The sequence below is a fragment of the Harpia harpyja genome, chromosome 4 (genome assembly GCF_026419915.1).
Source record: "Harpia harpyja isolate bHarHar1 chromosome 4, bHarHar1 primary haplotype, whole genome shotgun sequence".
NCBI lineage: Eukaryota > Metazoa > Chordata > Aves > Accipitriformes > Accipitridae > Harpia > Harpia harpyja.
Window position 1 is genome coordinate 18,319,782 of NC_068943.1, and position 24,085 is coordinate 18,343,866.

The 24,085-nt window shown below is 41.0% G+C and overlaps 1 protein-coding gene across 10 annotated transcripts in view; it reads left to right on the plus strand.

Moving 5' to 3' along the window:
• The window catches only part of KLF12 (KLF transcription factor 12), a 256,306-nt gene that overhangs the window by 141,951 nt on the left and 90,270 nt on the right, over positions 1 to 24,085 (plus strand). For 9 of the 10 annotated variants that reach the window (XM_052785981.1, XM_052785983.1, XM_052785982.1 and 6 more), the window contains one exon: positions 17,412 to 17,949. In XM_052785981.1, coding sequence (XP_052641941.1) covers positions 17,412 to 17,949 — 538 coding nt within the window. Of the gene's footprint in view, positions 1 to 8,360; positions 8,527 to 17,411; positions 17,950 to 24,085 lie in introns of all 10 variants that reach the window. The other variant, XM_052785980.1, reaches the window with a different exon arrangement.

Sequence of the window (24,085 nt, forward strand, 5' to 3'; positions counted from 1 at the left end):
GTTACTTCAGGATGTAAGGAAGATGTGATTTGAAATGTCATGATTTTAGTGTGTAATCAATATTTCTGAGATAACTGTATCATATGCGTTAATATTGTTCTGTATATAGAAGTCTTTAGACACAGGTAGGATGAAGGCAAAGCACAAATTACGTTTTACTTGACAAACTTTTCCTAGATTTATATCTTATGTAATACTATAAAAAGTTTGGTTGTTTTGTCTCGTTAAGGTTCCCTAATCTTTCACATTTAGGTACATCAAGGCCAACATTTTGAAACGGCATCAATGCCTGAAGCAGGGCACAGTCTGCAAATTCTGGCCTAAACAAATGTTCTTTCTCTTTTGAGATACTGAGTATGAATAAATAACCTGAGATTTCCCTCAATAGATTCTCACATTCATTTTGGCAGCCAGCCGGCCCTACTATTCTAACTATCAGCCCCGTTGGGACATATTTTTCATAGTCAGAGTGTATCAATTGGTAAGCTGGCTTTCTTGGCCATTTGGAAAGCTGTTCCCTTAGAATAGGGGTCTTTAGTTAGTTCAGCAACAGCCCTGGTCACTCTAAGCAATGCCTGCATCCCATGGGGCTGGTGTCTGGGCTGAACCACTGTCTGATGTTATGCTGTACACATAATGCATCATAAAATGAAATAAGCAAATTTTGGAGGATGATACATTCACATATGAAACAAAATTAGAATTTGGCAAGCAAAATCTGCTTCCTGTAATCTATGAGTGTATTGGCTTTGTTGTATTCTTCCACATAGCACAGCCACTGTAGTTAGTCTTTGGGCTAATACAGCTGGCTTTGTAAAGTCCAAGTGATGACCTTTCAGTATGATTGTTAACTTTAAATTTAATGAAATTGCAGTATCTGTCACAGACAGTAAAATATAACTGCTATTTTCCTTCCATATAAGAAGACCTCGCTTTTTAAAAGGAAGGGATGGGAAAAAAATGGTGATAAAGCTTGTCATTACATTCCAGCATAATAAAGCAATAAAGCTATCAATTATATCCTATGCAAGCACTATATTAGTTAGTAGTTGAATATAAATTGCTGTCTAAGCTGTGGAGTCATTGGATTTGAAGTTAAACAGAATCATCAGAAATGCTTAGTGCACTTGAGGAATAGGTGCTTGTATATCAAAGTTCTTGTTACCATGTAATATGGTGAAGTACCTCATCTCTCTGTGAAGACCACCGGGTTTTATATTAACTGTGAGTCATTCTATTAAAATCTTGTAATGGGATTATAAACAGTCTTTTCACAGCACTGTTGTCGTGTTAAATGATGTCTATGTCAGCTAGTCACTTGGACACCTAGTCATATGCAAGTGTAAATCTGACTTTCTTTTTCTCCTAATTCTCTATACAGCAAAATAAATAGGCATTTAACCGGATTTGTTCCTGAAGTGGAACATCAGTAGGGATTTTGGTGCCAAAATTCAAAACGGAAATCCTTAAATCTTCTGTTTGGACACAAAAATTTGGAGGAATGTTGGTTTGGTTTTTTTAATAACATTACATTTCTTAGGGCCTAAAATCTTGTTTATGTCCTTTTAAAAGGCAGAGTAGCTCAGCAATGTGTGCATCTAATCAGGACTAGGAAGAGAGGTGATCTATATATATCCTGTTGAGGGTATCTGACCTGGCAGTTGAGATGTTAAAACTTCTACTGCTCTGACTCAGACTCTGCTTTAGGTGCCCTGAAACCTTGTATCTGAAAACACAGAAATAGCAGGTAATGTTCCTGCCCTCTTTTTTACCTAGAAGCATGGATCATTTAACACTAATGATGTGGAAGACCTGGGTTCAGTTTGCACTGGTGCCTGAAGAGATTCAAATCTGTCTCCCGCACTTGCAAAGAGAGCTCTATTTATGAGGCTTTTTGTGGTTTACAAGGTGCAGTTATGAGGCTGTTCTGAGATGGGATCCTTGTGATGCATCCTTTTCAAACTGGTCTGCTTTACAGGCTTTAAGATTTACATAACAGGAGAGAGAGAGAGAGAGAGAATATTTTGATTGTAGTTTACTTGCTAGGCAAATTTTCAAGAGTGTTGTTCTCAACAGGATTTTTCTCTTAACTGGACATGTATTACCAGACAGGTAATTCATGACATCTTGATTCTGTGAGAGACGGATGATTTAGCATCTAATTCCTGCTGTGTGCTATTCACAGTCTACCCACATGCAACCTTTGGCACAGGGGCCAGAGGTTGCTGACAGCTATGCTAGAGGAAGGTAGGCTCACACCATCTCACACATTGCTTACAGACTACCCTCCATTGATTTCATGCAGTGATTATCTAAAATAACATGGGACCAGAACTCAAGACTCCTTCCTCAATATCTTCTCATTGAGGAATAGTCTTTTTTTTCCCCATAAAATGCAAATCAAAGGTCAGTGTGGGACTCGGGTCTCCCAGCTGCACCTTCCATGTTTTCAGGAGGGACTTCAGGGCTGTAAAAGAGGACTCCAGTGCTGGAGTCTGGTGGCAGGTAGTGAGAATGCTGGGTGGCTTAGCCCAGCACCGGCAGTACAGGCAGTGGGACGTTCTGCTGCTCTGAGAGACCGCTTCCCTGCTAGCTAAGTTAGATGGTTTTCTATTCAGTGTAATGCGTTTTATTTGTTGGGGATTTTTTTTTTTTTTCTTACAAAGTTAATCTGAAGTGCTTAGCGCTCTCTAGTCTGTAATCAATGAGGGTATAGGAAGCATTCCATGTCATCAGAATTTTCCATACCTCCTCATTTTCATAGCTCCTTCAACCTTTCTTTGGAAAACTGGCCTGTTCACAATTGGAGATGCAAGTGGTAGACCCGTTGTTCTTTGCTGGTGTGGCTGTTACTGTGAAGTTTGTTACTTGGGAAGTATGCACAAGAAGAGCTTCTTGCGTGGCCAACATATCTGTGAAGATGAGCGGTATCTGGCAAACTTGCCCCTGTGTAATGGATTGCAAATCATGGACTAGACGAGCTGTTGAAGCGGCAAGGAGAGTACTGCAAAAGGGTGTTATATATGCCATCAGAGCAAGATTTTAATTTATGCCATCACTGTGCCTCTAAAATATTTTTTGGCAGGTGAGGGAGTGGTTGGCTCTATGCCAACCAAGAAAGATAACCTCTGTTGTGGAATGAGAATACCACAGGGAGGACATTTAGACCTGGTCCAGAGGAGGGCCACAAAAATGATCAGAGGGCTGGAACAACCATCGTATGAAGAAAGACAGATAGTTAAGAGTTCCTCAGCCTGGAGAAGAGAAGGCTTCAAGGAGACCTTGCTGCAACTTTTCAATACTTAAACAGGGCTTATAAGAAAGACAGAGAAAGACTTTTTGCCAAGGCCTGTAGTAACAGCACAAGGGGCAGTGGTTTTAAACTGAAAGAGCATAGATTCAGATAGGACGTGAAGAAGAAATTTTTTAGATTGAGCGTGGTGAGACACTGGAACAGGTTATCCAGAGAAGCTGGGGATGCCCCATCATTGCAAGTGTTCAAGGTCAGGTTGGATGGCGCTTTGAGCAGCCTGATCTAGTGAAAGATGTCAGTGCCCACAGCAGGGGGGTGGATGCGCTGATCTTTGAAGGTGCCTTCCAGCCCAAACCATTCTATGATTCTACGATACATTCGTGTGGAGATGTGAAGGATAGTGGAAGTGAAACAGAGCAAAAGTGGTCAGTGTACTGATACTCGGAAGGGGGTACTTGAGCTAATCGGCACAATTACACTGTGGCTCTGCCTCAGGTAGCACCCCAGAGGAACCACGGCCCTATCTGCTCAGGTGTTGCTCTGTGTCAGAAGCTGTCTTTTGTATTGCTTGAATGCAGAAATCTTGAATTATTGAAGCAAATTTGTGAGATGCCAAGCCATTTATGAAACAGCTGCACTTCACAGTTTTTAGTTTTCTCATGTTAGATTTTCATGGCTGTAACGTGCAATTATGTATGTATTAAAGCTAGAGATACTCTTTTTAATTCAGTGGGAAAAAAAAACCCTAAACCTAAGTGTGAATTCTCCTGTTTAATTTCTAATATATTAAGAGTTGTCAGTACTAATTAGTGCTGTAAAATAGTTTAAATATAAGACCTGCGTGTCAACAAGAGTAATAGTGTCTATGTCTCAGGAGAAGCAGAAACTTGAGTATGCCTACCTAGAGATGTACTTGGTGTGCTCATCTTCATGCGGTTGTGCACCCTAACAATGGTTAGTGGAAAAATAGAATGATTCAATTTATACTTCTTTTAAAGTTACCTCATGTACCCCTCCCGAAGTAAATTCGCATGTTGGTTTTGCATGTAACTCAAGTCTTCCTTCTGAGTCAGAGCAGCAAAGCAGCACACATACAGGGATCAGCTGTTGCACCTTAAACCATGGTGCTTCTCGAACAGTAAGGAAGAGAATTTGGAAATGCTCAGTAGCTTTGGATCCTTCACGTAAGCTTTGGCTGTTGAGTAGGGTGAATCCATATGTCTGTGTACGCATCTAAAAATGCAACAATAAATTCTCAGAGTCGATGGACACACACAGTTAGGGACCTTCTTTCTTTGACCGTAAGAATAATTTTGACTCAAATAGGGGGAGTGATTTCAGATGTGGCAAAACATCAGCTCCATAGCCAGTACCAGCTGTCGTGTCCTGTTGCATCTAACGTGGGTATGTGTGACAGTGCTTACCCTAACATCATTGTTGTGATGTTGCACAACATCACGCAGCAGGCAGTAAGTTTATTTCTGTATTAAAAATGAAATAAAGCATTACAGAACCTTTTTACCAGCACGAAGCATGAACTTTTTTCTTCTGGCCCCTCTATGCTTGCAAGAGGTGCTTGTGTGCGTCTTTTGCTGGGGTTTGCATAGGTAGCAAATTGCACGGCTGCCAGCATCGTCACCTTGTGCACTTGGAGGTGTGCTGGCATAACCCTGCCAGTGCCTCCCCATGAGGGTGCCAAAGCCTGTCCCCCAGCTCCGTGCCATCTTCTGTACTCCAGGAGGTCTCAGATGGCACCACGCGCCTATGCCTGGGCATTCGATTTGAGCCCAAATCATTTGGTTTAGTGAAAGACCTGAGGGTAAACTTTGTACAAAAAGTTGTTTTGTTAACAAAGGAAAGGGGTGGGGAGGAGGCAGGGAAAGGGGATTTAGGTCAACCAAAAACTTTTGGGAATTGATTTCAAATTCACTAGCTTGTTATAATCAGTAAAGAAATAACAAAAAGATCAGAAAATAACTGATGTGTGTTCTTTGACTGCCTAAATATTAAATGGGTCAATGTGCATCATTAATGATGGTTCATTTTAACATTTACTAACCCCCCCCCCCTTTTTTTTAACAGAAACTTCTAAAGAGCTTGAAAATAAACTAAAACTTTTCATTCTGTTGAAAAATAATTTGTGAGCCAAAGTAAAAGTGTTCTTTTCTCCTCTTCCACTTCTTCCACTTCTTCTTTGGACAGGAGGGAGAAAGTTTGTGCCTTGTTGCCCCTGTCACCATGGGGAGCATATAAGAAGTTTCTATTAAATTAAAATATGTATCTCTTAAGGGGACTCAAGAGAATTGTTTTACCTACAGTTTAGCTTCAAGTGTCTAATCTGGTATTTTATATGTATTACTTGTTGTCAAAAACCAACAATTTTGTTTCTGACAGAATTTAATTTTGGCGACTGTCATATGTTCCGAAGTTGATACAGGTTTAGGAAATGAAGTTATTAAGGTGCTGTTACAAACACCTTCTTTGAAAATTGATGTTTCTTCTGTTTAAAAACAATTAGTCTTCTGGAACAAATTTAGAATGATGTCATCCATAACTAATAACATGGTGATCCTATTAGTTTTGTATTATTCTGTTCTGAGAAAAACAAGTAAATACCCAGTTTCTTCTGCTGTATAATAAAAATCACTGTGATATTGTTAGCTATTTAAAAAATAATCAGTTTGAGTTCGGTTTAGTTCAGTTGCTGAGATGTATATTGGTTTTAAGATTAAAGGTATAAAGAAATAAGAATATGAGCGTGCAGTTGTCTCAGATTTCAGACATGATAGTTTCAAATGATGAGAGTTGTTATAGATACACACTGCAGGCTTTACTTTAGAGCAGGAAAATTGTTGTGAATAATGATAGATTTTGTTCTATGCTATTTATATTCAGTACCCTTAAAAATCAGAAAGAATAAAATCATATAAATAGGGCTTTGTGGTTAGAATGCATTTAATTTTTTATTCAGTATTATAATGTTTTAGCTCTAATGTTCTAACTCTAAACTTTGATATTGTAGTACCGGAAAAACTCTTAAGATTCTCCCCCTACATTTTCCCTTTTGTAAAGTGGAAGTAGTCTGTATTATCCCCATCTAAAGGAGATTTCTGAAGACTAATCAGTTTGAAATAATCAGTAAGTGGTTATTATTGCCATACGATAAGAACCGAAACAAGGAAGTCTTCACAGTTAGCTCCAGAGTATTGCATTAAATGGTCTGTACCTGAGTGTTTGTCTGCTGGTCCGTGTATGGTGTCAATAGGTTGTCCATCTCGTAATCCATATCCTATCTTATTTAGCCTTTAACTGTGATTTTTATAATATATGTAAAGACTCAGAGAAAGTGCACGGAGAGGGTTAGGTTTTTATTGGTCTTTTCTTCTGTAACAGTAAGTACTGTGATGTACCAGGTCAGTGAGTTGAATCAAAATCCATTCCAGAGGCATTAAAAACTAATTTTCCAAATATACATATTCATAGTTTATATAAGAGCGCATTCACTTTTGGGGCAAAAAGTCAGAATTAGCCATCCCAACCCTCCCTTCCCAAAAGCTGTGTTAAAAGAACATTAGTAAGCCTGAACGATGAAGCAGCATGCCTTAGGGCAGTGTTAGGAGGAGGGCTGTCTGTGCTAACTTTGATCAGACCCCGAAGCGGGCAATTACTGCAATACGCACTTCTTGTCTTCATTTTTTGTGGATGGGTGTTGCGGAGGGACTGGATGTTTCACCAGTGGGTTTCGGGGATATCTGCTGACAGCAGAGGAATGGTGAACCTCAGCGGCTTCAGGTCCCATGCCAGGCACTGGCAGGGCGTTTTGCTTTACTTGGCACAAAACCTTTTGTCTGGTCACTCCAAGCTTGACCCGTCTCCTCTCCTCCGGGCTGCGACGCTCTTCCTCACATCCAGCCAGGCCCCGCAGCCTTCCCAGCCAACCCCCTCACCCAGGGAGATGGGCAGTGCTTTCTCCTCACCCTCATCTTCATCTCATAATCCTCCCAGTTGCATCTGAGGTGACGTTAGGTGACCTAATGGCTTGCTTAGGATATAAAATGCCTAATTTCCTTAATTCGCAGACTCACCTCACATGACCCCTTGGAGCCCCGGTCTCTTTGCTGATGGTATCCCAGCCTTCCCAGCCAGGACTCGCTATCAGTTTCCTCTCTCAGACAGAGCCAGACCAAATCTCTGCATTTTGTCTGCCTCTGTAAGGCTTTTTTCCAGCCAGTGTTATTCTCCTCCTCCCAAATTTGGCTCTTTTTCCTTCTTCGAGATCAGCTGATGTCCTCCTCGGTGCTGCCCAGTCCCAGAGGAAGGGCAGCAGTGGGAAGCAGGAGGAGGAGTTCAAGGAGGTTAGGGCTGAGGTCGTTGCACCCAGTTTAACGAGCCTGGGTAAAGCCACCCGCACTCAGAGGATGAGAGGTTTTGGCTATACAAATGCAGGCTGTGGACCCTCAGTGCCAGCGAACGGCACCGGGCATGTTTGTTTTACTCGGACCAACAGCCAGTTCTGGGGTAGGTGGTCCTGGAAGTCTGTTTGAGGAACAGGCACTGGAAAGTGCTAGTTTTAGTAAAAACTTCTTTAAATTTTTTCTCTCTGAAGTGACACCCCCCCCCCCCCCCCCCCCAAACCACTGAAAGGCTTAATTTCAGTCAAATCCAACTGTAGTTAGTTCTACTCAACGTATTTATTTTAGTAAAGAAAACTGTGTTGAAATTGAGATGCAATCTGAGTTGAGAGGTCAGAAGAACAAAATGAACCTAAACTTCAGCTTGAAGAATGGTAAACAGAAGGAGGAGGGGTCATTTGGGAAAATGAATCCTTCTGGTGGAAATTAAGATGAACAAAGACATGTAGAGAGAGACAGAGAGAAGCCCAGTTGCAGTGTATGGATTGCATTAGGTGTGAGTTTCAGGCATGGCACCTCCACCACGACTTCTGATGTATTTATCAGATAGCTGTAGAATTACTGACGTCTCCTGTATAATGTTACAGTAGTTCATGAGTATCTTCATACCACAGAGGACATGCGAGGAAGACTGACTAATGAGGAATAATTAAAAAGAATTAACTGCCCAGTCTTTTATATCTTTTTCACATCAGCTGTATTTACCGGGTGCGGAGTCCTCTTGCCGCATCTGGCACTGCTTGCCCAAGGAGGAATGACTTGGAAGTGCAAGATCAGTTTGGGAGTGCTGAGTTCCAAGGCTGTTGGGAACATGGCTGAGCTTTGCCTGGAGCTGGGCAACAGCTTGCAGGTGGTTAAAAGGTATAAATAATAGTTTCATGCATTATTTGTCATAGTCCTTTTTTGCTAACACATTTATGAATATTCTGTGATGATATGCAGAGTAGGAAAATATTGACCAAATCTTTGCATCAAAGTTTTAACTTGTGGATCTTCAGCAAATAGTTGGCTGCAAATTCTTCTTCAGGTTTTCATTGTTTTTCAGTGCAGGCTGGTTCGTGTGAAAACATCGAATGCATCCGTGTTAGATAAAAATAAATCTTAGAATATAATTTGAATATTTTCACCTAGAAATGTAAATGCTGCTGAGTACTTTTTTCAAAAATGACTTTCACTAAGCCTTGCTAATTTGGTGGACCTCTCGATCAGCAAACTTGCTTGGTGGGTACTTGTGGAAAGTTCCCAATGTATTCCACGTGAGGCTAAGTAACTAGTCTAGATTGACAAAACCAAATTAATTAAAAAATCCTAATGTATGTCTAGTACAATTTTTCTTATAGTTTTCTAATGTAAACATCAAGGACTCAAATTTATTAACTCAAGTTTTTGGATAACCTAAATGGAACGATTCTGATTTAAAATTGTACTAGAGAAAAGAAAGAACTAAGTGAAATCAAAAAGGGGAATAATTACCCCAAAAACATGAGGGGAAAAACGTATGATGAGAGCTGCTAAGTGGAAGTGTGAAGTTCTTGTTGTCTGGGATTTTATAAACTAACATTTTTTTAAATCCCCAAAATAATTGTGAACTGGGGGCAAAAAGATATTTTTTCATGGTATTTTACCTCCCCTATAACAATTATTTAGGGATCTGCCATTTGTTCACAAATTATTCTCAAATCTAAAATATATTAGTCCAAGGAATACAAATATATTAGCAGTATTCTTTATATGCTTAAGCACGTAATATTGCAAGCAACATCTTACAATAGTGTTGTTCCACACCTTTGTTAGACCCATTTCTCTTGAAAAGTTGTGTCATAGCGATGGGCATAAATTAGTTTCTTTCAACAGATTCTTCCTTTGATAGAGCATTCTAGTAACATTGCTCAAATATAAATAATACATCTATGCTGAACAGCTAGTTTTCTGAATGTGTTAATGATTTAGGGATCAAGGGGGTAGGTTTTGTTGCTTTTCAGAGAAAATCACAGAAGGCCCACGGAGAGTTTGAGATACTGAGAAACTGAGAATTTGGCCTCATGTTCAAGCAATGTATCATTTTTACATTTAATGTACCAGATAGTACAGGGGCTGATGAGTTTATTGGACTGTAGAAGTCTGTAATCACTTGTTCTCTTTCTGTGCCATTGGAGAAACCCTCTGGTAAACCTGTCAGTTTGGGGACAGGAGAGTTAAATGCCAAGTAACCTTAATGCTTATTCTGTCTTTGCAAATGTATTATTTAAAAATAAGTCATTTCACACTAGATGTATTTGCGTTCATTGTTAAACACGTTTAAAAATTAATGCTGTTTGCATAGCGATCTCCTTTCATTTTGAAACACATTTCCCCAGTCCTAGTTTGAGCTGTTAATAAAGGTTGCAGCACATGGTACTTTTTAATTGTTGAAGTAGTTGTGGAATAACACCGTAGTGTTCTGTTCAGGAAGAGTTAAAAGATAATTTTTACAGTCTTGGAGCTTGAATTTTGCTTGTCTATTTATGAGTGGTTGGTTTGAATTTGATCTCCCCAGCTCTTAGTTCTCTTTTATTTGGGGGCATCTTTTGTAGGTTCTACACATTTTGCAACACTCTGCTGACAAAGGCCACCTGTGCCTCATAGTGTCTGCTGAGTTTCTTTTGCCTCTTCAGATTCACAAAGAGAATAGAAATTTTATTTTTAGGCCTTGAGGGTTGGAAACATCCACTTTGAAATCAAACATCCAAGTGTTACGCAGAGATAATGATACATTAAGTGAATCACAAGTACTTTAAAGTGGTATCTCTCGGTCTCTCCTGTTGAATCGATTCCAATTTGTTTAAATGCATTTTCATTGAACCTCTTTTTATTTTAATAATTCCTGGACCCTACCCTCTGTCTTTCTCAGTGCCAACTGGTGCTTTTTAGAAAAGCTTCAATGGGAGTTGTTGTAAGAGTCTGACTCAACCTTGCTTGGGAGTGCCATCTCTCGGGAATCTCTTTTCTTCCTTGCAACACAAATTTAACCTTGACCCTGAGCAACCGTTTCTTGAAAATGAACAGTAAGCCACTTTTTAATTTCTGCTTCCAGAAAAAAAGCAGAAAGATCCAGCTGTCTTGCATTTTGCTCTTTTCTTCAGCGTGACCTGCTGCATTTGTCCAGTGCATCCGAGCTGAGCAGTTCTGTCAGCCTGGGAAAGCCTGCAGCAGCAGCCTCAAGCAAAAAGGCACAAATGCCTGTTCGCTTGTTGCTTTTGCATTCAGAAACAATTTTTTAGGTATTTTGCTCAGTTTTAGTTTTCAGCTGTCTACATGTTCGCCCTTCTGATTTTTGACAGCTGTCTGTCACCACTGTACTGATGTACTCCTCGTGTACAGATTAATGATGATAGCTGCATCTCAAAGCGAGCATAGTTGAGTCTTGGATGTGTCTTCTTTTCAGGGGGATAGCAGAGTGTTTCTAGTAGAGGTTGTTTAGTTCATTTTTTTTGCAGGTTGTATTACTTCTTCCTTTTCTTAGAGTATTTCATTGCTTGGTTGAAGTGGAGATTTTCAAGCAGAAGCATGTGAGTGTTGTGAATGTAATTTCTCATGATGGGAAGGTGTTTTCAAAAACATCTCTTCCCATAATTTTAAAGATAATTCACCCTTACATTAGTAAGATAAACCAAAAAAGACTCAGAGGAAAGCACTGGGTACTTAAGCCATAACTTACAGGGCTCTTTGAAGTGCCCAGCCTGCTACTTACCCAAGCCGTGTGCCAACCTTTCGTACTCTGCGAGTGCCTAGTTGCCACTCAGCAAGTGCCACTCTGGGGCGTGACAGGATAAAACCTGATACAGGCAGATATGCTTCGTGGCAAGCACCCACAGAACTGCTGTTTCGGGTGGATGAGCTTTCTACCCTTATCTACAGGAAAGATTAGGAAAATATTCCATTTTAATTTGAAAAAAACAAATTGTATTCCAAAGATGAACATACCATATCCTAAACCCAATCCACCTGCACATCTCACGGCATTAGAGTTGTAAGCACATCTGTGTGCTATGCAGAAGCAGTATTACTTCTGCTAGAGCAAGTGCTTTTTGTCATTTCAAACCTAGCATGTGTTTCTTTAACTGTCAAGTGTTAGGAAATCTGTAACCTGCAGAATATTCCTGGTTATTTAGATTTCACCCTTCAAGCATGATGATCAGAGCTGAAAGCTGCTCTAGCTGAGCGCAGTTCTGCACTGCCGGCCCAGAAGACTGTATGCGTGCACTGCTTGAGCCTTGGCGTTTTGGTATGGCAGTGGCAACGACATGGTTAAAAATGTGGGTAGCTTTTCAGAAGGATTTTCTCATCGCACTCTCCTTTAACTGTGACAAAACAAAATCATGCTGCCTGAAATTTCTACTGCCAGAGCAGAATGAGGTGGGGCAGCACGATGACAACCAAGAAGGGGTTTTGACTGAAGACTTAAGCATTTAGCAATTTATTTTTTAACTTCCTGTCCTCAAAGCCAGCTTATTTTATAAATGCTAAATTTAGTCTGTTCGGTTTCCGTCATCAAGGACAGCTTTTTTGGTACGCTTTCTTACAAATTGTTTGACCTTGGGCGATTGCTGCCAGAAAGGAAGAACACTTTAAAAGCTGACAACTGATGGTTGGAGGTTTGTAAACTCGGTTGTGTGGGAGCAATAAAACTCCACAAAGGCACAAAGACTCACTGAAGCTTAGTAGCCTGTGAAGTTGATGAACTGCAAGGCATCAGGATGAGTTGCTGAAAACAAAATGATCTTTGCTTTTTCACTGGTTTTAACCTCAGCTGTGTGTAAACTGAGCTCTTCATGACTTGGTCATGGATGGGAGACAATGCTGGTACACAGAAAAGATTGCCATGAGTAGAATAAGAGAGTGCAAAGGGGCTGTTGCAAAATTTCCTCCCAAGGAAGTTAAGAGGAGGTAGATTTCAGGGGGCCGGAAAGAAGGTGAAGTAGAACTGTGCAGGAAAGGATGGCCATCCAGCAGATAAGACATTATCAGCCATAACTTCACCATACTTCGCTCGGGGTCTTGTGGCTGGTTGTGTGGCTGACTGGTTGTTTTTCCATAATGGTTGGGGAAAAGGACAGTAAGGAATGCTTTTTTACACAGCCAAAAAAAGCTTTGTGAATAGGGAAATCACGTGTTATGTTCCTGGCCGCGTTTATTAATGGCAAGCTAATGAAACAGAGCACTGCAGAGAATACTGGTGTACAGCTTTAAAGGGCAGGCACAAAAAGCATGAAACAGAGCACTGACTAAGAGAGGCTAGAGCTTCATTAAAAAGCCTTTTCTAGCAGGGAGCCATCCTAACCTGCCTTCCAGTTCTGTTTCAGCCTGGATTTGAGTGGATGTTGAACAGCATAAGGATGCGATGGCGGCGTCGCAGAGAGAGGCATTGCTGAGATTTGCCTCTGAATCCCAGCTGGAGGCAGGGCTGAAGCTGTCCCTCTCCTTTATAGCAGTGGGCAGGAGCAGTGAGATGAGGGAAGCCACGTGGAGCTGTACCCCTTCATGTTGTATTTCCATGGTCTGGGCTGGTGTCCAAAGCAGCCCACTGGGTTACAGGGACCTCAGGCTGAACCCTTTCTAACCCACCAAACGCTCTGGAAGCTGCCAAACTCTCAACAACAGAGTTTAGACCCCTAAAACCAAAACGAAGTTTGCAAAACCAATACAGACACTTTTGGGAGCCAGATGGGGAAAACCTTTTTCAGCCCAAACTAGCAATCAGCTGAGCCCACACCACCACAAGAAGCCAAGTTCACTAGATAAGGATAGAAAGGCAGGAATAGAGAGACAGAAGAAAAAAAACACTCAACCATTCGTTTTTCAGTCAGTTGACTTTATGAGCTGACAGAATGTCTGAAGGTATACCTCTGAATATCCCAGCCACAGTGTTATGATCTCAATTAGAAAAGATGTGGTTCTGTTAAATGGAACTAATGGCAACACTCATCACCTAGGGAAATGAACAGTTAATTGTCAGTTCATAACATTCTAACTAAGAAATGGTGTACTGAGAATTCAGCCATCCTTTTGGCTTCATTGCTACTCTTCGTCCCATAGTTCCTAACTCTGGACTGGTCATCGTCATTGGGAAAGGTTTGCTTATACCATCCATTTTCAGGTAATAACGATAATTTAATGTTCAAAGTTTTGATTCAAGTACAGTTTAAATAAAGCTTTGGCAGCTTAAGTAAAATCTGAGATCATGGAGAAACATCTATACTACTCGTAGGTCACTGTAAGGGAGTGAGAGTTGTTGGGGTAGATCTCTTTGTTCACCACCACCAGAACAAAATATAACACTTGTTTACAATTTTTATCTGAACTACAGGATGTACAAACCTGTTTTGATAAGGATCCTGCTGTCTTTTGTAATGTTGACTGACATCAGTCACAGCCTGAATTTGCCAAAGAAAGGGCATTCTTAATCTGAGAGTTTTGGAGGTGGAAGGAGGTCATTGAAGGGCATACCAGTTTTCATCCTGTTTGGAGAAATTCATGAAGGGATTGCAAAGGTTTTGAGTTTAGTTTCACAACTGAAGACTGAAATAATAGTATTGACTGTATTACCATAGTACATAGAGACTGCATGGCCCCTCCAGCAGTTCTGGACAAGAAGAGGGTACCTACCAAAGGTGGATGCAATATAAGGAATGTACAGTACAAAAGTAAATGCAGAAGAGCTATTAAAAGAGAAAGTGATTTCTATGATAGACTGCAGTTACATGTTACTTTTTTCCTTTTTTTTTTAATTCCCCAAAGACTAGGTGTAATTACTATAGTAAAACAAAGGCCTATTCTTAGTACAGTCTAGAAAGATCTGTAAGTCATGATCTGTGTTTTGTCTCAAAGACAATTGACTTTATCCATGGAACAAGTACTTTGTGTGGCATCAGCTACATAAGGGTTTGGGGTTCTTCCTTACTCTTCCTGTAAGGGCCCTGATACTGCTTGCTGCAAAGGCAGGTGGGACTTAGGGGCAGACCGCACTCTGTTTGGTGATGGACTGCTTTTGAGATCCGCTTGGATCCCTTGTGTCCAGTCCCAGCAGTATCCCCGAAGTCAGAAGACTCCTTTGGAGCAGTGTGACATGCATACGCTGGGTACATCAAATCGCCGGTGCCTTCAGAGCACTTCAGCGTGCTCTGAAGAGCAACGGAGGACAGCAACAGCGGGGTAATCCATCCTTCAGCTCACAGAGTAACAAGTTGTGCTGCTGAGGCAGGTGGCATTTGAGTCAACCTGAAATCTGCCTCTGGCACCCAGGCGAAGCCTGGAAGTACGTCAACAGGGAGGATTTCCTCCATGGCACATTTATCTGCCTTGTGGATGGAGCTGGCCGTTTGTACTGCTTCTAGATGACCCTTGCCCAGCCATGTGCACAAGGGGATCCCTCATCTCCCTTGTACGTGAGTTGATCCCATTTATCCCCCTTCTCTCAAACGTAGGATAGAAGATGTTGCCTTTGGCCTTATGAAGATGTGGGTATGGCCTGTGCAGGGTGTCCCTCTCCGTCTTGCCTTCACTCTACGACCGATCTGTTTAGTTCAGCAGAACCAGTCTGTTTGCCCATTCCATATATAAGACTTGTAAAGATTTGACAAATGAACTACTTGTGCCATCTATGTTTATGGTTTTGTCTTTATCACGGCACATATGGTATGCCTAATGCAGAATCTCAGTACTGACAATAGCCAGGATAAGGTGTTTCAGGGAAGTTACCAGGAATCATCACTGGGCAATTACAGGCAGTTTTGCCACCTTGAGGAAGAGGTTTCTGTAACCTTGTCACTCTTAGCTGCTTATGCACTTTGAAAAGTAACCTGTTCTTCACTCTGTGTTCTTTTTTAGCTGGAGGACTCCCATGGTCTTTATAAAGGGATTTTTTTTGCTTTTGTTATTTGTATTACAGCAGAACAACAGGGTCCAGGGGGCCAGATGAATTGGGATCCCTTTGTTTCTAGTTGATTTGTGTATGAATAGAGGAAGAGACTTACTGTTCCATAGGTGTTCTTGCTTTCAAATAGGGGAAAATGTCAGCTCTAAGAACCAGTCTACATCAGCTGAATAGATGGGATCTACTAGAACATCTCATCTTTCAGCATGCCAGGGGTAATATCCACTTAGGCTGTTATTATTACAATTTTTAATATTAGTGTTTCTATTTTCCTTTTGCAATTGAACTCCGTTCTGTGATGAAATTTGGCTCTGACTCAAAACCAGGAGGGTTCTCCATGAAAATATTTAACATAGCTGATTATAAAAATCCCAAAGTGAATTCATAGCTTGCTTGCTTGTTAGCTTATTTAGAGTAGACGAACTAAAATATTTGTGGCTTAAATATTTCTGACTTAATATTTTTAGATACTTAGTAAATACTATAATCTAGAGATTGAGAGAATGCATTTAGAGCTGCTTAGGTACCGTAAAAAGATTGCTTGTTAGATCTGTATATGGAATAATTGCTTTGGGTCAAGTGAGATTTGAAGTAACTTGGCAAATGCTTTTTACTGAGGTTGGTTTTCTGTACTACAGCACATAAGCGTGTGTGTGTGCCTGTAGAGAAGCTCTGCTGCAGTGCAGTGCCATGGAGGTGCTTAGCTGAGGAGCTGAGAGCTGTGCTTTGTCTCACTACCAGGTTATTGATGGGCATTTCCTTCCTTGCTCTGCCTATTGAAAATTACTTGAAAAAACATTTTTAAAGAGTGGTTATTAATGAAGTACTGTCAAAAAGGAAAGATATATCTAATGAGCTTCTCCAGGGATCTATCTTTGGCCTAGCATTATTCAAAAATTCTATTAACCTCTTTGATGATGGAAATAAGGAATAAAAGTATAAAAATGGCAGTTGGCACCAGTCTAGAATAAATTTAGATCAACCAGCTTTGAAAGAGTTGGTCTAAAGAATAAAATTACTTTGCGAAGTCAGGAAAATTGTTCTTAATTAGTATGGAAAACAAATTAAAAAATTTATAACAATGGGGCAGGCTATCTAATGTGCTAATTCAGAATAACGAATCGCTGTAGCCATTGCTGCCTGTAACAGGGCAACCATACAAACTGACCTGTAAGTTCATTAGCAGTAACCGTGCAGAATGCAAAAAGTCAAACATTGAACTGAAAGACTGTGTTTAGCATAAGGCTTCTGAAAACTGGTGTGGCCAAAACCACAAAGATCACTGCAAAGAGCAAACAAGAGTGCTAAGGCTTGTTCTTTTAAAGCTGACCTATGAGAGAAAGAAGTAAGATCTGCCTAGTCTAGAAGAAGGTAGACAAGAAGGGGGAAATTACAGTCTTCAAGCACGCAGACAGTTTGAAAAACGGTGGTGACTGGTTTGTCTTCATGTCCATTGGAGATGACACAAAAGAGTAACGCTGTAACTTAAAGCTAGATGTTGGGGAAAAAATATCCTGTCAATATAAATAGTGAAGATATTAAAATTTTTGTCACTGATGACGTTGCATAGTGCAAAGAAACAGGGTGATTTTGTACAGTTAATCCTGCCACCTTCTAAGAAATGGGAGTAGAACTTTTTTTTAATATTCTGTTGAAACTGAACATGTCTGTGCTTTCTAGCATGATTTGTCCTTTAAAATTGTGAGCTGACACAAGAACAGGAAACAAATCCTGTGGTTTTTATGACCAAGTTGTGTGATGTGTGTTAGCAACTGGGTGTGCAAGTCATCTTTAGCCACATATGTAACTATGTCCCTTTGTCCTTCCTCAACAGTCTCCAAACGTCCACAACTACCCAGATATGGAAGCTGTACCCTTGTTACTAAACAACATGAAGGCAGACCCCATGGAGGATTCATTATCTACAGACCATTTCCAAACACAGACTGAACCAGTGGACTTGTCAATAAACAAAGCCAGGTCGTCCCCTACAGCAGCTTCATCTTCACCAGTTTCCATGACAGCATCAGCCTCCTCCCCTTCTTCTACTTCTACTTCTTCTAGTCGGCCAGCTTCATCACCCACAGTAATAACATCGGTATCCTCAGCGGCATCTGTACCGTCAGTATTAACTCCAGGTCCTCTTGTGGCCTCTGCATCTGGTGTTGGAGGCCAGCAGTTTTTGCACATTATCCATCCAGTACCACCTTCAAGCCCCATGAACTTGCAGTCCAACAAAATGAGTCATGTGCACCGTATCCCCGTGGTGGTACAGTCGGTACCTGTTGTCTATACAGCTGTGAGATCACCTGGGAATATGAACAACACTATAGTAGTTCCACTGTTGGAGGATGGGAGAAGCCATGTCAAAGGTAAGGTGGAACCAGTTTTGTGCATCTGCGGCATCTCTAAAACCGCTCTTGTATGGGGAAAACGTAACAACGTTATAAAGCTGTTAGTTTCCAAACTTGCTGTGTTGTTTGCTGAAAAGACATACAACTTACACTATCGGGAGGAACCTTTAAAAGTCTTATCCCAGATGCTCTTTAAAATAAATAAAATATTTTTATAAAGGTTGAGGTCAGCAGCGGTGCTAGATGCTCAGACAACTCGTGGCAAGTTTTGTCCTGAGAGGAATAAATCTCTCCCCAGAAGCTGGAGAATTAGGACAACAGAATAGCGACAATATATACAGATTTGGCAAGGGAAGGAATGTCAGAGGAATTGTTTCCATGCAAAGAGAAAGCAATCGCTGGGCTGTAGGAATGTGCGGAGGAAGGGCTTTTGGACCAAAGAGTGGTAGCAGATGCAGAGAGGTAGGTTTTATTAAGCTCAAGGAGTGGCAGTGTAATACTTTGAATTTGGTTTCTTCTTCCAGATTAAACAGCAGAAGGGAAGGAAACCACATGGACTGTATGTTTTGGGAATGAGTTTTGCAGACACAGGACCTGAGAGGCACATGGAGGTGTGAAGGGAGGAAGAAAGCATGCGCCAGAAGGACAGATACACTTGTGGAGAGGTGTCCAAAGAACACAGATAGGGGAGCTGGAGAGCAAGAAAAAATGAGAACATAACAGTTACTGAGGGAGCAAAAACTTGTGAGAGATGGTGACATGATGGGTGGAGGAAGAAAAGAGAAAACAGATGTGCCCAGATACTTTGAAAAGCATAGCTTAATAAAGAAGGCATTAGTGGCAGAGATGGGAACATGAGGAAAGGAATGACAGACACTCATTTCAAGGTTCATGGTTTATTGTGTGTGAGTGAATAAAATGTAGCTAATTTTCCCCTGAAATGAGGTCTATGTTCCTATGTCTCAACAGGCTTGGACATAGGAAACGAGCTCACAGCTGATCTGGGTTTTGGTTTAAGCCTCAAAATGACAGTTTAAGAAGTTTTATTGCACTTCATACAGTGATGTAATTTTAGGACTTTGTACTGTTATGTCAAGAAATGATGAATGAAAGCAAAACTTTTCACCATGTTGTCTGGGAAAAAAAGAAAAAGGAAATTTTTAGTCGGCATTTTGATTTTGGAGCTTTGAGCGGCACCTGACCTTGAGCTCATCCAGAATTTTTCCTGTTTGTTTTCTTTTCAAAGGTGCTAGTTGGCTCTGGTAGTAGTCTCCTCTATAGGAAGCACCTCCTCATCCTGTAAAACTGCAACTTTGCTACCCCAGTTTCGTCATCAAAATTCCAGAATTTAATGTGCCATAGAGATTTCAGCATATAAGCTCCGGGTCTCCTGAGCTGCCCTGACAGTATCGCCTTTGTGCTGTTATTGGCAGAGATCATTAACCAGCCCTGCAGCACCTATTAATGTACAGCTAAAGAAAAAGAAAGGATTAAGTGTTCTTTAATTTATTTTTTTTTCTCATCAGTTGTACCCATTTTGCTGTTACTGATTCTTTTGATATAAATGTTCAGGTTAATTTGAATACATACAATAGGAGAATAATGGGCAACAATCCGCTCTAGGTAGTCGTCTTTTCTCAGCTTTTGCTGGAGTGTGTTTTTCTTTCTTTAATGCAAAACAATATAAATAATAAAATGCAATGATATTGCACAAATTAACCGATTAAGTAAATTTCATATGTGCGCAGACTAACTTCCCTTCAGTGGTCAGCTCTCATGCTGAAAACAAGAAATAAACAAACAGATGCTAACAGGACATTGCTGTCAAATTGAATTGGTTGCTCATCCTTTACCACCTGAAGGAGAAATGCAGGTTCGGAATCATATAGAGTCACAACTTTCAACTTTTACATGAACATTGGTCATTTTCAGAAACAAAAAAATACGCACGCTGAAACAAAGTTGATCCCCAGATAGCATTGGCAGCATTTGTCGCATAATCTCTGTGTTGTTGCTGCTTTGGTGCTAAATCAGAGACCATGTTGATGATCCAAGGGTGTTGTTGGGAAGCACTTAGAGTTATATTTTACATTAGCCTGTATCTAAGTCCTTTTCGCTTGAATAAGACTTGGGCACTTTCCTGAACAGAGAAACTTCCAATGCTAAAATTAATGAAAATTACACCAGACTTCAGTTCAGACCTCTCATGTTTTTCTAGATACAGGTACTTAGGGGAAAGATGCAAGAAACGGGTTATAGAGAAAGGTTTTTTCCTTGTTATTCCCAGTTTTATTTTCCTCATGCTGAATTTTCCTCTTCCGTCCAGGTTTGACTAGAACCATTTCATTTTTAGTTCTATTGCAAAACCTTCTCGGGTCACCACCATCCCTCTAATCCTCCCTCCAGGTGTTTTGCTTGGGTGGCTTTCTGCTTCCCCTGATGCTTCCTAGTCCACCTTCCTCTCTCTCGGACAAAATTGTCTCCCGGCAGCTGCTTTTCTAGGCAGTTCAAGCAAATACTTCTTTCTTCATGTTCTGTTTGAATTCTCACTTCCCTCCAGCACAAGAAATCGCTACCTCTTCTGTTTCCCCCTCTTTTTTTATTTTTCCATTTTTTCTAGTCCTTCCCATCTTGCTGACTGTTCTTTGAATGCCAGTTTCAGCAGCTCTGCTTCATCTCTCCATCCTTATCTGTTAATATTTCTAACCCATACTGTCATCTTCTCTGCCGCTGTGCATCCTTCTCTGTGGCGTCATTCATCCTGGCGTTTTCCGTTGCACCTTCCTTCAGGAAAGTCTCAGATCTCCTTTTCTGCCTCCCAATGTGCTGCTCATTTCTGCTCTCTGTCCTGCCTCCTCTCTCCTATTTTTTACTTGCAAGGTTTCCCATTAAATCAAACCCTTTCTGCAACATTGAAAACCAGATGGGTTTGCAGAGAATTAGCTCTTATATGTATAAGCTGCTGGCAGCATCCCGTCAGGTCCTGTGCCACATGCTGTACCCCAAGGGGGGCAACGGGAGCCCGGGGTATAATGCTACAAAAGCACCCTTCTGTCAGATTGATGCTTTTTGCAGGATAAAAACCTCTCAGTTCACCTAGTGTAAATCAAAATCAGGATCAAAGCATTTTTAGGAATCTATTAACAACACATAATTAGAAGGTAATCAGTGGACAATATGTTCAGTATCGGTAATACAACACTAGCCATTTACAACGTCTTACCAAATTCCTACAAATTTCTAACACTGTTTGGTAATCCCACAACACTGACATAGGTGCACACACACACACTGTTACATGCAGAGTCCCCTGCTGATTGTGGGCTTTCCCCTCCTGACATCCCCCTGATGCACCCACTGGGGAGGTGGCACCCCAGGGAGACCCCCAAAGTGGGGGTCTTGTGTGCTGCCCCACACTGCCAGCCCAGCTGTGCAAGTTGCCCCCTACAACCTAATCCTTACATTATTTCATATGCACAAAGTATTGTAACGTGTTAGGGCCGTTGGGGCACAGACGGGACGGGAGCCAGGCACAAGTCCCCGGGGGCACCGTGGGTCCGGGCTGCACCCTCTGCCACCCCCTACAATGTGGCAGAGATGAAGTTCACTCCCGTCAGTGGTCACCACTGTTGTCTTGCCATTCAAAGCCTTAAAAAGCGCTTGGAGATTTTTTTCTGCATGGAGTAGGTGGTGACCACTAGACATTATTATACATTAAAGTATTCCAGAGCATTAAAATCCCATGAAAAACTCTTTCCTTGCCTTTTTTACTCCTGGTTCGGCAATGGTGAGGATTGCTAAAAGGTGTAATTAGAGGCACAGCAGGTAGCAGCACCTATAGATAAGGTTGCCTGATGGTTTCCGTTAAAACCCTGTCTTTAGTTGCTCAAAGTCTGTCTATATGCTAACCATTTAGGCTAACATTTTCCATGCTGCATGTCTGCCTCAGGCTATTTCTTTTTTCTTTTTTTTCTTTCTTTTTGAGGAAAGTTTCAAGAAAAAAAACTATTCCACTCTTCCTGAGACTAAGCATAGAGAAAAAAATGTAGCATTTTCCATGTTGAAAAATTTATTCCAGCTTTTTTTGATGAAAAGCTCTAGAACCTCTGTGGTGTTGTGCCATGAACCTCAAGTTTGGTTTGGACCATTGTCTTTTTTTTGTCTTTATAGGCAGTTGCAGAAACCAAGCCAAATTGGGAGATCTGAAAAAAATATGAGTCCCCTTAAAGGGTAAAGCAAAAAATATTGTGGCTGGGAGAAAGCATGGAGGAGGTTGGAAGGAACTGGGCAGTGGGGAGAGGGGCAGGATGGAAGGGAAGGGGGAAGAAGTGGAGAGGTGGTAAGATGGCTATGGATCTGTGAACATGTTCAGGAGGAAAAGTGGGAAAGGGTTGGAGACAGAGTAAGGGGGAAGAAGCAAAAGGAGGGTAGAAGAGTGATCTGGGCAGGGTAAAGGGGAACAAGGAGAGGCTCGGGACAGACAGGAGCGAAAGGGCCTGCCCTGGCAGCATCACGTTCCCCTACGAACTCTGGTCCTATTAGCCTGAGTCTTTCCACTGCTTTGCTTTCAGAAGATATCCTTGAATACTACTGGCAAATCATGTCCCTCTAGCAGCAGATTTTGCCAAAGATAATATCCTTAAAAATTGTTTTCTGTAGTTCAGAACAGTTATTCCATTCATCGAAGGGCCTTTTAGAAGCTCCCTCCTGATAATGGTGCACCAAGGACCTGTGCAACTTTGGTATTTCTGGGGTTTGGGGTTCAAGTTTTTGGGTTCTCGCTCTTAAGGGTTTTAAAGTTTTCGGAAGACACAACCACTTGCAAATTCCAGTAGTCAGAACATTATAAATTTAAATTTGCTGACTGAACTTCATCTGCTTCCCGTGTACGTAAACATCTGTAATGACATTGGCGTGGACTATTTTTATGGTACTATGTCTGTGTATAGACCTAGCAGAAATACACAGATTGTGTCTTTTCACAGTTTACACACGCCATATTCCTCATCGTGGAGACATTAATAAGGAGTAAAGGCAGTACCTTTTGCTACAGATTTTTCTGCAACTTAGAACAGGTGATACCACTAGATTACATTATCCACTGCCCTTGTTTTTTTTTTTTAAAGTGTAGCCTGTTATTTCTGCCTGCTGTAAAGTTTATTCCACAAAAGTAAACGCAATTTGTAGCACAAAGCTAGAAATTTAGAGAACCATTCCATATGTTTAAAGGTCAGATTATATGGTCTCTTTGTATAAATTATGCTATGGAAGAGACTCTTAATTAAAACCAGTAGTGTTGCCTTTTTTATTTCATGTGAAGCAATTATCCTTTCTACATTTTAGTAGATGGTTATTTTGGATTTGAGTTGTATTGAGGCGGAGAGTTTCTACTTTAGCCATAATTTTTTTATTGTTACGCACAAAAATCTTTTGCAGCTGTATGTATTCCAACCTGTCCCACCTCCACCCTCCAGTCCCCCAAAGTGTTGAATCTCTCTCCCTATTTGCTTGGTTCGTCTGGAAAGAAGTATTAGTGGTTCTTGGAAAAGAGAAGCAGGTTGGCAATGCCTAGCCGGGAAGGGGAAAGGCTTGCATTCAGGGTGGGACCTGTGTTACTGGAGATGGTGCATATATTTAAGAACTAGAGTAAATAGTAATTCTTGCCAGAATGGAGAGTTAAAACACAGGTTACAAGATATGCTGTGGTATTTGAAATTGAGAAGGAGGTTGCTTGAAGACAAAGTAGCTTGGGCTAACTGTGGGGGAGTCCTATAAACAGTGTTCTACTTAAATCTCCAGAAAAGTCGTATTTCTGGTGACTCACTAGTGACATGCTTAGGTTTTTCCACTATAGAAGCACATGCTCTTTTAAGATTTATCAACAGTGGATTTAACATCATGTATGTTTTTTAACTAGGAGCAGGTTTGGGGAGGGTAATGAGGTAGATGTGTATTCCAACTTTATTTGTGAAGCCTAGCAATAAGGAGGATGAGGAAGTCCTTTTTGACATATCCTGAGTCCATGCACCTTTTGGAAGCTGTTAATTCCTTGTCTTCTACGCCAAGAATGCCTCTGGTCCTTCAGCTCTGTACCCTCACCAGGGCTGAGCTTTGATCTAGTTGCCTTTATCCCACAAATTTGGATCCAGCAGAA